This window comes from Aulonocara sp. 'chitande type north' Nkhata Bay, linkage group LG7, assembly GCF_057382095.1.
Source record: "Aulonocara sp. 'chitande type north' Nkhata Bay isolate Kocher_YH1m ecotype deep benthic linkage group LG7, A_spYH_male_GT1.1, whole genome shotgun sequence".
Classification (NCBI taxonomy): domain Eukaryota; kingdom Metazoa; phylum Chordata; class Actinopteri; order Cichliformes; family Cichlidae; genus Aulonocara; species Aulonocara sp. 'chitande type north' Nkhata Bay.
In genome coordinates this window covers 55,440,543-55,457,972 of record NC_141350.1, presented here as the reverse complement: position 1 = coordinate 55,457,972, position 17,430 = coordinate 55,440,543, and the positions used below count along the sequence as shown (strand labels likewise).

General features: G+C 39.1%; 1 protein-coding gene and 1 pseudogene across 1 annotated transcript; both read left to right on the top strand.

Annotated features, from left to right (window-relative positions):
* The first annotated feature begins 6,158 nt into the window (after nt 1–6,158).
* LOC147326296 (uncharacterized) lies at nt 6,159–7,420 on the top strand (annotated as a pseudogene).
* Nucleotides 7,421–13,165: 5,745 nt separating this feature from the next.
* LOC147326295 (proteinase-activated receptor 1-like) lies at nt 13,166–16,544 on the top strand. The gene is made up of 2 exons (XM_086302599.1): nt 13,166–13,416; nt 14,584–16,544. The coding sequence occupies exons 1-2, from the start codon at nt 13,338–13,340 to the stop codon at nt 15,816–15,818; spliced, it is 1,314 nt and encodes a 437-aa protein (XP_086158725.1). The 5' UTR covers nt 13,166–13,337; the 3' UTR covers nt 15,819–16,544.
* The last annotated feature ends 886 nt before the right edge of the window (nt 16,545–17,430 follow it).

Here is a 17,430-nt window from a genome sequence, read left to right as displayed (position 1 = left end):
GTTGTCACGTGGTATGGATGTGTCTGCTGGAGAAAGGAGTCCCACGCAACATGCCCCGGTTCTTCGTCGCAACTTACCCCGGGAAGAGGCACTAATTTCGGCCTAGAGGACCAGCATTGACCGCCTGGAGACTATTTTCGGTTCCGGAAATTTTTTTTTAAAGTAGATCGAAATTAATTTTGGTGCCGATCTTTGGACCATCTAAAGGCCTAATTATATTAACTATCAAATATTACTTCAAATGTTTTTTTTGGAAAATATTTAGTTTTTTAGGTTTTTTTTTAGTTTTTTTGTAATACAACTGGGATTTAAAGGGTTAAAACAACGAAAATATAATTAAAACTTTATATGAATATTTCAGGGAGAAGTAGTTTTAAAAGACTGACCAATTTAAAGTGAAAAAAAAAATTTAATATTTAATATTTTTATTGCACTTTTGGGGAATTTGCATTTTTCATGGATTTTTTTAATGTGCTCCTGCAAAAAAATAATGGCAGGTCAAAATTCATTTTGGTGCCAATCTTTTGTCCATCTGAAGGCCTAATTATAATAACAATCAAATATTACTTCAAATGGTTTTTTTTGAAAATATTTAGTTTTTTTGTTTTTTGGGGCTAAAAAAACAGGGTGCTCATGTAATGAAACTGGTATTTAAAGGGTTAAAACAACGAAAATATAATTAAAACTTTATATAAATATTTCAGGGAGAAATAGTTTTAAAAGACTGACCAATTTAAAGTGAAAAGAAATATGAATATATAAAGTTTTTATAGCACTTTTTGGGGAATGGACATTTATTGTCGTTAAGCACAAAGGTGGATGCATTTTTAAGACGCCTCCAGGTGGTAATGTAACTACGTTACTAATTTAAAGTAACTTACCCAACACTGCTTATATCCAGGTTCTTCTTTTTTGCTGCCATCCTCCTCTCCTCCTTGCGGGTCTTCGTAGCGCAGGCTTGCCACTGCTAAAATTAAACAGAGCTCCCTGAAAGGCACAGCCAATCACATTGGCCATATTTGTCACATGAGGTAGGACTCCACTAGAGAACGTAATTTAACTCTTTCTGCACCGCTACGTTTTTTTCTGCCTATCGGTTTTGTTTTTCTTTACTCGAACAGATCAAATTATTGGTGGGGATAATTCAATAATCGCTGGATATTGGTGGGGACATGTCAAATCTACACCCTTGCTCGAAGCACAGGTGGAGGCGGCAGTGTGGCAGCAATTTTCTACACCTGCATATTAATCAACCAAAGACCAAGACAGACTTTTCATTCATTTGAAAGCTTGATGCTTAGCCTTGTCCATCCTAGCTGCAAAACTTAAAAAACAGTCTTATTTGTGATCACCTATCGTCCAACTGGGCCTTTCGCAGAGTTTCTAATTTCTCAGACTTTTTATCTGATTTAGTGCTCAGCTCAGATAAAATAATTATTGTGGGTGATTTTAACATGCATGTAGATAGTAAAAATGACAGCCTCAACAAAGCATTTTATCTGTTGTTAGGCTCAATTGTCTTCTCTCAAAATGTGAAAGAACCCACCCACCACTTCAGTCACACTATATGGCATAGAAACTGAACATTTAACAGTTTTTCCTGAAAACCCTTTCTTCTCTGATCATTTCCTGATAACATTTAAATTTACAACAATTGATTATAGACTTCATCACAGTAGATGTCTTTCTGAAAATGCTGTAAATAAGTTTAAGAATATAATCCACCCATTGTTATAATCTTGAATGCCCTGTACCAACACAGAGCAGAGCAGCTACGTGAACGCTACACCAACAGAGGTTGAAGGTTTCTTGTTTGATGTGTTATGTTCAGTTTTGCATGTTCTGTCTAGTTGTGTTGCTAGCCCCAGCCATGTTCCCCACGTGTTTCCTGTTTCCTCACCAAATTTAGTATTTGTGACAAGTTATTATGTTTCTGTTAAGTCACAATATTTTTGTTAAGACGTTATGTTAACGCTCCATGTCGGAAATACATTGCAGAAAGCCTCTGTCTGTGTCTGTGTGTGCAAGGGGTGCAGCTGTATTGACAGGAAAAAGTGCACAGCCTGAGGAACAGACAGAACTAGCCTCTCTGATTGGTGGACTGAAATTGAGCAGTTCCAGGCTGTTTGTCATAGATACACACAGGCCACACTCTTAATAGCCCATGTTCATTAAGAGTGTGGCCTGTTCTACCTGAATAGAACTAAAGATTTTTCTCATAGGGTTAATAACATGTCTACCAATTATTTCATGTGCAAATTACTGCTGAGAGTTACTCCAAAAACTTCCTTTAGTGGCTCTTCATCAGAATATTTATTTATTTGTTGACATGAAAATCAGTCACTGTGTATTTTTAAAACCTACAATTCAATGTGATGGCATTATCCTGCCAAACAACATAAAAGTATCCAAAAAGGTTAAGTATGGAAAATATTATAAATGGGAAATCTTATATTGCACTCTAAGAACAATAAATGTAAAATAGCAGGAAAGATCAGTGCTCTGTTGCAGTATGCAGAGTACATGTGTAAAATTTTCACAGTACCAAAAGACACATTGCCTTTGCAGACTGATGATCAAACACAGAGACAAAGGTCACAGAAAAATTACAAATACCAGAACGTTGTTGTCTTATGTCATTCAGTCACCTAAAGGTAGTAGGTTTGACCTTCAGAGGGTCATCATGATTAGGTCTGCATGACTACTGCACCAATTTCCAGTCATGTGACTGGCTGATTAGATATTTGAGCAGGTGTACCTAAGTTACCTGATTTTAGTCATTAGGCCTTTTAAAAAGTATTACTGCCATTTGTGTCTTAATATTTCTAGTAACACTACTTTAACTGCAGTGAGCATGTGAGACATCCCTTTTATGGAAAAGGAAGGAGAATTAATATTTATTATTATTCACATATTGCACAGACCTCTTCAATCAAATTTGCTTTGGTGGACAGAAAACAACCATTGTAGACAGTTTGGGGTTAACTTTTATAACATCAGACTAGTATTAAATTTTCAAAAGTGAAGTCAGTTCTTCTGACCAGGTTTAGACCAGGATGAACATAAGTATAATATTGAACCTGAAGTATGATCCTCCCGCCCACTAGGGAACCGCTCCCAGCTGTGGGTTCACCTCCTCCTGCTGAACTCGTAGAGCAGCAAACAACCAGTCCAGAGACAGACTCTAATGTAGCATCACTTTGATCCTGAACTCCTGTGAAGCATGACGAATGTGGCCTCTCTAAATATGACTAACTAAGAAAACATGTCAGTAGGCACCCTAGTAATTAATGACTTAATTATTTTGGGTATTATTGTATTATTATCATGTCACAAGAAAAACAATGGTGTGCTTGGTTTCAACGTAACTTTATTCTTTCATGAGTTATTTACAAGTTTCTGACCACTTATAAAATGTGTTCAATGCTGCCCATTGTGTTGGATTGTCAATGCAACCCTCTTCTCCCACTCTTCACATGCTGAAAGCAACACCACAGGAGAAATGCCAGCACAGGGATCCAGTATCCGTAGTTTCAGGTGCTACACATCTCGTATCTTCACACCATAGACAATTGCCTTCAGATGACACCAAAGATAAAAGTCTAAGGGGGTCAGATCGGGAGACCTTGGGGGCCATTCAACTGGCCCACGATGACCAATCCACTTTCCAGGAAACTGTTCATCTAGGAATGCTCGGACCTGGCACCCATAATGTGGTGGTGCACCATCTTGCTGGAAAAACTCAGGGAACGTGCCAGCTTCAGTGCATAAAGAGGGAAACACATAATCATGTAGCAATTTCAGATATGAAGAATGGACCCACTATCGTTGTATCCCATATACCACACCAAACCATCACTTTTGTTGTTCCAACAGTCTTGGAGAGATCCAAGATATCAACACAATTTCGATCCGCTCCTCACGTGTTAACCTCTTCGACATGTCAATGGCTGTGAACAAAGAGAAACTTGTAAATAAGTCATGAAAGAATAAAGTTACGTTGAAACCAAGCACACCATTGTTTTTCTTGTGACATTACCAATAAGTTTGATGTGTCACATGGCCCTCTTCCTATTGAAGAAAAAAAAAGTTGTATCCAAAATGGCCGACTTCTAAATGGCCACCATGGTCACCACCCATATTGAGGAGTTTGCCCCCTCACATATACTAATGTAGCTCTGAGCACTGACTGTAGCTCAGGTGGCAGAGCAGGCCAGCCACTAATCAGAAGGTTGGTGGTTCGATCCCAGGCTGCCTCCTGGCTGCATGCCAAATATCCTTGGGCAAGATACTAACCCCGTGTTTGCCTACTGGTGGTGGTCAGAGGGCCCGGTAGCGCCAGTGTCCGGCAGCCTCGCCTCTGTCAGTGCGCCCCAGGGCAGCTGTGGCTACAATGTAGCTTGCCATCGCCAGTGTGTGAATGTGTGTGTGAATGGGTGAATGACTGAATGTAGTGTAAAGCGCTTTGGGGTCCTTAGGGACTAGAAAAGCGCTATACAAATGCAGGCCATTTACCATAATGTGCCACAAACAGGACTTTAATATCACCAACCTTACGGTGTATCCATATAAATGGCCCACCCTGTTACATACCTATCAGGGTATGTAACAGTTTTTGTTTTTACTGCATTTCAATAATTTGAAGAATTTGATGTAGTTTTAAAAGTTGACAAACTTAAAAATCATTTTAAGTAACAATGACTAGATTGCTATTTCTTTGACAGGTGCTGTTCAACACACCGATTCGATTTATGAAACAGTTGTAAAGATCTGCTGGCATCTTCTGGGCTACAGGACTCAGGTAAGACCCAGATTCATGCAAACCAAAGCTGACAGAAAATATCAGGTAATTTCTGAGGACCTAAGAGTGGTGGTGAATAAATGTCTCCTTTTATTTTTAGATTGCGATTAGATTAGATAAAACTTTATTAATCCCTCGGGTGGGTTCCTCTGGGAAATTCGGTTTCCAAATAGCACAGCACCGACAGAAGTTACAGAATGTGAGCAGAATACTATATGTACACATATATAAATACAGAGACATATATAAATAAAGATTATACCAAAGGGATAAATAAAATAAATAGGAATAAGAATACAAGGGAATTGCACATTTCAATTATTGAAGTCTATTAGACCATTGAATATTAGCAAAAAGTATTGCACAGTGAAAAGGCACTACATGATAAGGTTTCCGAAAGAGACTCAGGCGCAGGCCAGGGTATTCCTTTCAGCGAAGAACAGTGCGTTTCTTTACGGTGAACACAATCACCAAGTGGCTATATACAACGTGCAGGGGGGAAAGGGGTCCGGGTCGCCAGGGTCCGTGGGAAACAGGGTTAGAGGAAAAGGTGCGCCACACTTTCTGTACAAAAAGCTCCTCCTCCTCCTCCTCAGTCACTCCTCTCAGAATCCGGTTCCAAAAACGATCTAAACACAAAAGGTCAGGTTAGTTAGGATAATAACAAAGGGCTTTCAAGATTCAGGTCGGCAGATACACACGTTTGACTGACGCTGATAGCTCAACGATCCACCGAAGACTAGCGCAGACTCGCCATCTTAAGTAGTGCAGTAATCAGCTGGGATCAGCAGCCGGTGTGGTGATGAGAGCAGGTGCGTGGGCCAGCAGCGGGAGCCCACAATGAGCGTCGCCGCGGCGAGAGAGAGAGAGCGAGAGAGGAAAAAACCACAAACATATTGCCTAATAGACGGTCGGCCAGCGAGGCACAGGGACCATGACACTACAGCTTGTCCCCCCCCTCCTTTGTCCTCCTGTTTCCCCTCCCTCTCCCCTCCAGAGAGGGGAACTGAGATGTTTATTAACCCTTTAAACAAGATACACAAATTTGTTTCTTGCTATGTCATGTTGTGTATGATATACTTTTATTATGTATTTATTATATTTTTTGTATCGCATTTGATGCATCGGATGTTTTTAGCAACTTTTTGTTAACAACAATGTTAACTTTAGACAAAAAAAAGAGTTTTGTCCATAACATTTTGAAATTATGGCAAGTATTGATCATGTTGATGAGACAGAGGTCTCAGAAACTCATGTATCAAGTATGATACAAAGGGCATTATAGGGTTAACAGTCCAGCTACAGTGTTTCAATATTTAAGTGATGCTTTGAATATGTTTAAAAGATAATTCTTATAATGTTTTTCTACAGAACAACTAAACTCCTCAGCATGGTGAAGGACTACACTGAAAAAGAAGCAGCTGGAACAGCATAACACCAAACTGCTCACTGCGCAGGAGGTAGTGATCGAGGAAGTTCCCCGCGTTCTCCATGGCTTCTGGGAGCTTCCTCCTTGTCCACTCCTAAACATGGCCTCCCAGAATCTAAGCATCCTCTCCACGAGTGTCACCAAGGCCACTTTGGATCGTGTCTCACAGCGATGGAAACACAGGTCATCTTCACCCACTCCATCCGAGACAATATGGTCGACAGCATCCTGATGGAGATCAGACAGAAATTTCCTCAAGAAATTCTGTCTATCACAATTGCAAACTTTGCGCCAGTGTTGCTGAAGACCATTGCTGATGTAGCAATGATCCAGATATCTGAAATGTTTGAGCCTCCTTCAACTCTTCCTGTTGTGAAGAACACAAATGAAGAACCCTCCTCTGACTGTCTTTCAATGGCAAATGTTCCACCAGCCGAAGGGTCTTTTCCAGAAAGTGTTCCAGCGCCTGACGTTCTCTGTAAGGAACTTCTTGCTGAAAGGGCATCAAGTCTGAGTTCTCAAGACCTTAAGATCGAAGGACCTCTTTCAGAAAGTGTGCCAGAGCCTGATGTTCCCTGTGAGGAACTTTCCTGAACCTGAATCCAGTATGAAGTCCAAAGACCTTCAGATCAATAAGAGGAAGAAGAAAAAGGGCTTCTTCAAAAGACTTAAAAGTCTGTTCTGCTGTTGTTGCAGACCAAAAGACACTGACTGACACTGAAACTGAAATTGTCACCGTACTGGGTCTGCGATCTAGTATTGGTGTTCCAGTAACTGTAAATATGTAAATGTATTCCTTGATGATTGTTGTTCATGTTTTGGGGGTTTCAGTAGTTTTCAGTGGGCTGGGTGTTTTGTTTTTCCCTTCGTGTTCTTTAGTTAATTCTTATTCATAGTTCCTGACTTGTTTTCCTAGTTCTTTTTTCTTAGTTTTTAGTTTCTTGAGTCCAGTTATATGAGTTTTGAGTTTTTGGTTTGTTTTTTGTGACGTTTATCTCTAATGAAAATGTTTTTCCAGCAATAAAAGCTGCCGATTTAAGTTTCATTCTACGTAAGAGTCCTGAGTTTGGGTCCTACAACCTGCCTATCACAGCACACCATGACAGAAATCAAATTTTATAAACTCATATTGCTTCATATTTCTACATGAGTCTCCATCTATATTACAAAATCTTTTCTTTCAAACATTTGTAAGAGTCTCTTATGGTTCTCAAATTACTGCCATAAGTCCAGTAAGTGTAGTCCAGTAACATAACATATTGATGGTATTATTTTTAATACAATTTGAACTTAGTCTGTTAACATGTTAACAAAAGTAACTGAAACTGGTATATAAAATGCATTTCCTGTAGTACCGTTTCCGGTACGGATTGGGTAGCGACAGCTCTCTCTTTTTTTTCTTCTTTTTTTTTGTGAATTTTATTTATAAACAACAGTATAACATACAAGGCACCATCATTAATCTGAATATGTTATATCCTCGATTGAGCGTTACAACGAGAAAAGAAAAATGCAAAAACAAAACAATAAACACAAAGCCAAAAAGAGTCAACAAAAAAAAAGAAAGAACAGTCATTGAAGGGTTTGAAACCAAAGGCAAAAAAAGGAATATGAACAAAGAAAGGGGCAATCATGATCATTAAATAGGGAGGTTTCTTTTTAACATAGATCAAACTTGTTAAATAATTTAACAAGTTTCTGAGCTTTCTTGTTATTCACAAGTTTCAGCGATTTAGCCCAGAGTTTAAAGTCATTCAGCCATCTGTTTATACATGGTTTAGCTTTAAAGTATCTGCATTTGTGAATAAATTTTTTTCCCAGTAACAAAACCGTCCTAATCATCAAGTCAAAATCTGCATTCTCAGCAAGTATTCCAAATTGTATTACTGTCACCGTCAAATAACTGAATTCTCCTGGACTGTAGCCAGCTCCACATGTCAATCCAGAAGGAGTGCACTGATTCACAGTAGAAAAACAAGTGATCCAGACTTTCAATATCATTTTCACTAAATGTGCAGGCGTTCACATCTAAGTTAAATTTCCGTCTTAAGAATTCATTGGTTGGATAAACCTCATTTATAATTTTAAAGTTAACCTCTTTTACTTTAGGGGAAAGAGGAAGTGAGATATACACTCAACAAAAATATAAACGCAACACCTTTGTTACTGCTCCCATTCCCCATGGGATGAACGTAGAGACCTAAAATTCATTCCAGATACACAATATAACCATCCCTCCCAAACAGTGGTCACAAATCAGTCCAAATGTGTGGTAGTGGGCACATCTGCTATATTGAGATAATCCATCCCACCTCACAGGTGTGCCACATCAGGATGCTGATCTGACATCACGAGTAGTGCACAGATGTACCTCAGACTGCCCACAACAAAAGGCCACCCTGGAATGTGCAGTTTTGTCTCACAGCAAAATGCCACAGATGCCACAAGCAATGAGGGAGCATGCAATTGGCATGCTGACAGCAGGAATGTCAACCAGATCTGTCGCCCGTGCATTGAATGTTCATTTCTCAACCATAAGTCGTCTCCACAGGCGTTTCAGAGAATATGGCAGCACATCCAACCGGCCTCACAACCGCAGACCTCGTGTAACCACACCAGCCCAGGACCTCCACATCCAGCAGGTTCATTGTTCACTTTTTCCTGAAACACTTGTATTTAAATCAAGAGTGTTCCCCACCTCTCTCGGTACCTGCCCTATACCACTACACTCTGAAAGGTCTCCCCCCTTCCTTCTTTCACACAATGTGATTGACGTATGGTGTGCCCATAAAAATAAAGTCCCACCCAATGACTGGATTCTCAGCAGAGCTGAAGATATGTCTCCCACATACTAACAGGCCATTAAGAATTGATATATGAAATTATCTCACGAGCAGGACAACACCCAGGCCAGTACCAAACTGGCCTGGGTGTGATTGAATGTGGTTAGCAAAGCCATTTAGCCATTATTTCACCACTACACCATTGTTTGTTTATAGTTTTCAGGAAATTTTAGTCTGTAATATAAGACTTACCCATATATGTCAACAAACATGGACACAAAGTAATTCTCGGCAAATTGCCTTAATTGCCTTGCTAATGGTTCAGATGCTCAGGAGACTTCTTTTCTAGGGTTCTAGTTTCCTGTTTTCCATTAGGGATGGGTATCGTTTAGGTTTTATCTGATACCAGTACCAAACCGGTACTTTTGAAACGGTGCCGGTGCTCAAACGGTGCTCGAACCAGTGCTTAAAGAATGGAGAACACAAAATTGGTCCAAAAACCTCTCATGTTCAGCTGTTTTTTTGTAAAAAGATAACAATGTTAGCCTTTTCTGCAGCTATAGGGGATTTATGACATCACTCTTGGCTGGAAGCAGTGCTTAAACAATGGAAAAAACAAACTTTGTCCAAAAACCTCTCATGTTTAGTTGTTTTCCACTTTTTCTTTGGTCATTTTAGCCTTTTTGGCCAGGGTGAAGGGAGTATCTGCCATCAAACAAGAAGACAGCCGCATGTAACTACGACGGTGTTTGCTAGTTCACCTTATATGCATTAATGTAATAACGTGGTTAGCCTACTCAACGTAAATTACACACGAACAACATTAAGCTACTCACGCAGAGAAGAACGGCTGCTGCTGCCATCATCATCCATCATCATTTCTGCTACACTGGCAGGGCTGGGGGCCAGGACTCTCCTCTACGGGTTTTGGGGGGATGTTGCTCCGGGTCAGATAACAGGCAACCCACGCGCAGTAGATGTGCTCGGTGTGAGGTCTCGCAGCAAGTTATCAAATATGGTGCATTTCTCGGCTTTTAACAAAATGCTATACGTCGCCAGGTGTTTCATTGGATTCGAGGTGTTACCTCCTTTGCACAGTATCACCTTAAAGCACTTGTTGCAGGCTGCTGAGTTTGCATCTTTTGCTGTGAAGTACAGCCAGACTTTGACCCCTTCGCTTTGGGCATTTTTAATCTGTAGCTCTGCTCTAAAAGAACGTACGTACCTGGGCCCGCCTACTATGCTCGCAAAGGTAAAATGATTGGCTAGAATACAAAGTGTATGACATCTCAGAAAAAAAAAAAGCACCGAAATAAAGCACCAAAATGTGCGCTGCTTTTCGGTCTGGTTACTACCGTTTATGTCAGAACCATAATGGCACCGGATACCAGTACCCATCCCTATTTTCCATTAGTGCTTAACCAGTTCTCCATCACGTAGATCAACACTTTGAGTTTCGTCTTGATGCATGCTCAATCATCCAGGTAAGTAAATCTCCGAAAGTTGCTTTGGTTCATCTGGATGTAGCGTTTTCAGAAAACAAAAGTTGAACAGAACCAACTTTGAGTTTCATTCCAGTCTTGTTGTCAATGCCGGTTGTCAGGCAGAGTGGACTAAAAGGGCAGATACAACACACAAGTACTCGAAGTGTGACGTTAATTAATTTACGAGAGAACACAGACACTAATGAGATGGGAGTGAGTGAGGGGGCTATATACAACAGTGTGGCAATACTATTTATAGATGTAGAAACTAAACTAAAACTAAAACTAAACGAAAGTCGCGGTGCTTTCGATTGTACTCAGAACTCTGAAATTCTGCCTTCTGAATAGGAAAATGTAGGTAACACCAGACTGCAGATGAGCTGCATACAGGGCTGGACTGGGACAAAAAATTGGCACGGGCATTTTGACTAGAGACCGGCCCACCATTATAGGAAAAATCATAAAGTCTCACAACAAACGCTGTTGTGACAGTGATGTTCACTGTCTTGATGGTATATATGCATCAATCTATCAATCGTTTGTTGTAAGATTCAGATAATTATTTTTTAAAAGCTAGACATTTTAAATGAGAATAAGAAAGAAAAGTATTTCTTTGTGCCCCCCTCTCCCTATTAATGCCCTACCTGGCCCCCCTGGAAACACTTTGCTATATCCGCACCTGCACAGTTACCAGCTGTCAGCTACCTAAAAAAGGATCCTGGTGTTATTTGTCTCTCAGAAACAGTTCATAACTTCCCTTCAACTCATTCATGTCACCTAAAGATAAACCTGTTTCTCCATCACCTGTTCAGCTCTGATGATCCAGTAAGGACATCTCCTGGTTTCATCTTCATGTTTCCCTCTCACCAGATAACCAAACCATATCATGACCAGCAGCTTTTTTGCAGCTGTGGCTCCAGCAAACATCAGCTGATAGTAGAAATTAATATTAAATACATTCTAACAACAGCTGATCAAGCTTAAACGTGCTGCTGTTGTTTAACGCGACATCGGCCGGTTTCCTCTTTCTGGCGCAAAGTGGGCGATAAACAAACAAGAGAGCCGATCAGCTGATCATTGATCAGTTTCATGATTGAAGTAGAAACAGGAGAGGGAGGGGGGAGAATGAAAGAAGAAGAGGCAGCTGTGCAGCAAAGACACAGAATAACTCCAGCTTTGTGTCTTTTTCATTGTAGCTGAATTACGGGACAAACTGTTCCTTTTCACCTCAATAAGAAACGTGTAATATTTTCTCTGAATACCAGACGGGACGGTTGGCAACTCTAATAACTTATGAACAAAATAAAGTTTAACATCGTTAACATCATAGCACCCACCCAGCTGTATAGAAACTCCGTCATGCTAGCTAGTACGCAGTACGGAAAAAGTCAGAATAACGGAAATAAACTCCACCTAAACTTGGTTCATATCTGACCCAGAGAGACTGCAGGTCATAACTTCTTACCTGAATTGAATTTTACACTTGGACCGGCGGCCGCCTCGGGTCTCTTTTCCTTCTGCGACCCCTTTCCCTCCTCCACCTGCTGGCCTCCACCACTTACTAATGTTATTGAATCTGTGGAAGCTCCGCGATAGCCACCACACGAAGTAACGAGTAACGACCCTATCTAAATCCCAGTAGCAACTAACGCGTTCCTGATATTGGAATAATAACTAGTTACCGTGCTCGTTACCACAATAATAACGTAGTTACTGTAACGCGTTACTTAATAACACGTTAGTCCCAACACTGATTAGCACAGGTTACATGAACTTGAGTGGCAGGGACATGATTGTGCGACATGGTTCCAGGAAGTAATTCTTGGGACTGACAGGATTAGGTGAATTATGAGCCAGAGGTCAGAATTTCTGTTACCTCGGACTGCAGAAACCCAAGAAAAAGGAGGAAGAGGAGGAACCATCATGGAAGGACAAGCCCCTTCGTGGTATATACCACTGGCAGATTGAGGAAGTGGTTGACATTCATTTTACATGTATATAATTAACTCACAGTTGCCTGCTAGAGAAACCTTTACTCTGTTCTTGGTCACAAAGACAATTAAAAAAATATATACATTCACCAAGTGGAAACTCAAGATGACTGTAAAATAATCACAAAACTGCTAAATTAAGCATTTAAAGGAAGCCATTACCACTACCAAAAGACAAAATTTGTTTGCGTCACAATGAAATACTAAATGAAGAATTGGAAAAAGCACTGTAATTAAAGAATTGTTTGGTACAACGACCCCTTGCTCATTGACCTCTCTCATTTGTCCCATATTAGAGAGACATTACAGTTGTCCTAACTATAGCAAGGCTAAGTGCATTTAAATTGGCCTATCAAGAAGATGGTATGACTTCATACTGTAAGCATAATAAATATTTAAATAAACATTTCCATTTCCCCAACCTCTTACTGTGATATGATATTAATTTTGTGTTTTTGCAGTTTGTGTGTGTGTGTCTTTCCAATGAAGGCCTCACTCTTATGAGTAAATTGTGATTCATGAGTGCATTATAATTTATCAGTAAATGATAATTTATGAGTAAATTACGGGTCATGGCAAATGGCCGCCCCTCCCTGAGCCTGGTTCAGCTAGAGGTTTCTTGCTGTTAAAAGGGAGGGACGTGAAGAGGGAAGTCTCACTGAGAATATCAAGGATGTAGAGATTGTGAAATGAGAAAAGGCAGACAGTGTCTCTAAGTGCAGTTTGCTCTGACTGGTGGAGGAGCGCGTTTGGAATAGACTGGTTGGACTTTGGGCAGAGCTCATTTACTTGAACATCCAGCAGTAGGAACGTGAACGAAGATTAATTGAATTTAATACCATTATCCTAATGGCCACGGTTTTAGTGCCTCGGAAACATTTTCTGTGGGTTCTGTTGTGTGCATGTGCCTTTCCTGCAGGCAACAATGGTAAGAAAGCTTTGAGTTATTTAATGTTAAATTAACACAGGCACTTTTAGTAAACAATTGATGGATATGTTAGAGATGAAATCAGACTATTTTATAATTTTGTCAATCTACATAATATTATAGTTTTTTCTAAAACAAATTTAATTTTGACAGTTATCAAGCAGAAATAATAGTTTCACGGTTGAAGTTTTATTGTCATATACAGATAAACAGTGTAGCCACATTTACTCATAATTAAATTCATTGGCTCGTGTTCCTCAGCTTTACATGAGCCTATAGAAAGTGTGCAGTTATATTTAAGAAGAAAATAACAAGAAAATAACAATAATAATAAAGAAAAAACAAACAAACATTCCTGGTAAGTGAGTTTTCTGTTTCTAGTTGTGATGGACTTACTTTTTACTGCATGTGTTAACCATTGAAAAAATAACACAAACAATTTGTTTTTATCTGCCAGTCTCTCATTTTGTTCTCCCAATTCTCTCTATTTTCATTAATTGTTAAATATGCAACATTAAAATCTTGTTCAACAAGTTCAAAACAGAATATTTGGCATGTTTATTTTTTACTGATTCAGAGCTTCAACTAATCTATTTGTCATGTAACCTGTGAAAAAAATTATAAAGATCAACTATCATAGTTTTTATAAACAATTTTCTAAATCAAGACTATTGAATAATATAAAAAGAGGCAAAAAGAAGTATTTACACACTAACCATGTGTATCTTTCCTGCAAGCAATAATTATAAGAAAGCTTTAACTCATCATATGTTAAACTTAGAGCGCACTTAACAACCTGTTTATAAGTTGTAGAATGAAAGTCGTTCATTTGTGACCAGTTGTTAAATTTGCAATGTTTAAACTTTTCCTGTCATGATGCCAGGTCTCTCTTGGAAATTCGATTTTTACCTGGAAAAATAAATAATAATACAAAAATAAAATAATAATAAATATTCAGATATTTACACCTGAAATCAGCCAGTAAATTATCTGTATTTCATTTCACTTCTTAAATCACTAGTTTCATAATAACATTCTTACCTTCTGTTAACAGAGCTTTTATCCAATAATCTCAATGATGTAGCTTTAATTTCCATATTAAAGCTACATAGTTGACATATGTTAAAGTGACACATTTTTTTCTTTAAATCTCTCTCTTCGTTTTAGGCACTTCAAACAATACTAGAGGACCGGACGGAGCATCTGGAGCAGGTTTAACATATCAGACATATGAGACCATAGTTAATAAATCCAATGAAACATTTTTAAAAGATGGACTTTCAGAAGAGGCACTGAAGTTTCTAACTGGCCCTGTGTCCACCATCCTTTTACCTTCCTTCTACACGCTGGTCTGCTCCATCAGTGTGCCAATTAACATCTGTGCTCTGCTGGCTTTTGCTCGGGGGATCCGTCCTAAGAAGCCAGCTGCAATCTATATGCTGAACCTGGCCTTAGCCGATCTTCTCTTTGCACTGATGCTCCCCTTCAAGATCTCCTACCACTTTGAAGGCAATGACTGGAAATTTGGCCTGTCCATGTGCCGCGTGGTCACTGCTGCCTTTTACTGGAACATGTATTGTTCTGTTCTTCTCATAGCTTGCATCAGTGTGGACCGTCTGCTTGCTGTAGTTTATCCAATCAATGCTCTGTCTTGGAGGAGCTCACGGACCACAGTCATAGCCTGCATAACCATGTGGGTGTTATCTTTCGCTGGCTCTGTGCCTCTTGTTTCTTCTGACCAGACTTTTCACATCAGTGAGTTGAACATCACCACCTGCCATGATGTCCACTCCACAGATAAGATCACCTGGTTAAAGACATACTTCCTCACCATCTGCTGCATTTTTTTCTTCCTGCCTCTGCTCATCACAGTGGTGTCCTACGCTCAGATAATCTGGTCATTGAGCAGAGTCCAACATGATGTTCCAGGAACATCACAGAGGAGAAGAAGAGCAATGGTGATGACATTGACTGTGCTGGTGATATTTCTACTGTGTTTCATGCCTACAAACTGTCTGCTGCTTGCACACTACCTGCAATTAAAAGAAGAACCCAAGAAGAGCCAGGAGGCACCCGATGGCTCTTACACACTCTATCTGGTGTTTCTGTGTTTGGGAAGTCTGAACTGCCTCCTGGATCCCCTGCTTTACTACTTTGGATCCTCGCAGTGCCAGAAACAACTATCCAATATGCTGAAGTGTAACAAGGTGTCAAAGAGCAGAGATATCACTCATTCAACAACTGATTCCTGGAGATTAAGCGCAAGAACAATGCTGAAACCCAGAAACCTGCAAAATACCAAACACTCTGAATTAAACACATCAGTGGACTCTTTCCATCTTCAACAACCGAAACAAGAAACTACTAGTCTGACTAACTCTCACACTGTGCTGACATTTTAATTAACTCTTATGTATAATTTTAAAGTTTATTTAAAGTTAAAGTTCATTGTAAAATTATTTTTTCTATTCTTTAATGATTTTCTTTCTGAATGCATGTTTATTGATTAAACTGTTATTGAGCTTGAAGTACTGAGATGGAGTGAAATATCTGCCCAAATAGTTTGTTTTATGCTTCCCCCTGCTGGTGCAAACTTTACATTAATTATTGTATATTTAATTCAAGCTTCTTTATTTGATGAATTGATTTATTTGGAATAACACAATGTATTAATATGAGCATCAAAATAATGCTAACAGATATGTCAATATGTAAAAGTATAGTATCATAAGTGAGGTTGCCTATTTGTGTAAGCTCTTAATCTTACGTCTGTGCTGGGCTGCAAGTAATGAGTATTTATAATGGATATTTAGTGTTTTCTGTGAGAAAGAGCAGCAAATAGAGTTATCTTCTCTTGCAATTCCTTAGCTGTTTTTGTTTGTACAACCATCAAACCACACCCTTATACTGAAACCTAGACGTTGGGATACCATCAAATGATATATGACATTTCTAGACACCCAAAAAGTCTTAAAAAATAAATAACTAACATTTATCCTTCTTACATTTGCATGAAAACCTCAAAAGCTTTGACGAGTTACAGCATAGTTATTCAAGCTCAACAGCTACTGGCAGTATGGGGCATAACAATCACAGCAAATATGTAATAAAAGCCTTGATGTAGATAAAAAAGGAAAATATCAGTTAAAGTGTGTCATATCTAAATGGCTTGCTTGGTGTTTTCCTATTAAATGCATGGTTGTATTGAAACCTGTGAGTTATTCTCTTGCAAGAAAATAAACAGATGTTCCCTTTTGACTCGTTCTGACTCCATGTTTTCTCTAGTATACAGGCATCTTTATTTTGGCTCTTTATCCCATCGGAACTGCCACTTCTTTTTCATTTTTGATGTGAGGATTTTACTTCCACATTACTACCATGAAAACATGAAAAACTATTGTTATACATGAATTTAAAGCAAAAATCATGCCTTATGTCGAATAAATGAATAATGGCAATGATTAATGGTGAGTAATGATGAACATAAAAATTTTCAAATTAGACTGACGTTATCCAAATGAATGTGAAAAATGTATTTTATATTCCTGACTATAATTTACTAATAAAACGTATTTTCCACGCACAAAACATGTGAATGTGATAAGCCAGCAATTTCATTAACTGCAATGTATGCTCATAATAGAGGTCTTCTTGCCCATTCACAGACGCAGGCACAGGGCCCCGGTGTTCGCTGACATGAATCTTTCTGTTTGACGCAGGGAAGCTTTTTCCAAAGAAGGCAAAGAAGCCTCAACTGACTCTCTTCACATAAACTGCTGCCTGGAAGAAAAAGAAGAATACATGACTTTTTTTTGTCAGTCATCAAGTCACTTGGCTCAATTGCAGCAATACTATTAATAATTGTAACTTCAACATACATGATCATACAAATATTTGTATTTGAAAACAAATGAACATTTTAATTATCACAGAGCCAGAAAAAAGTGAGTGGTGGTTGGCTCTTCAAAGGCCCTGATGTGTTTTTCATTCACAAATCACCCGATTTTTCCCAAG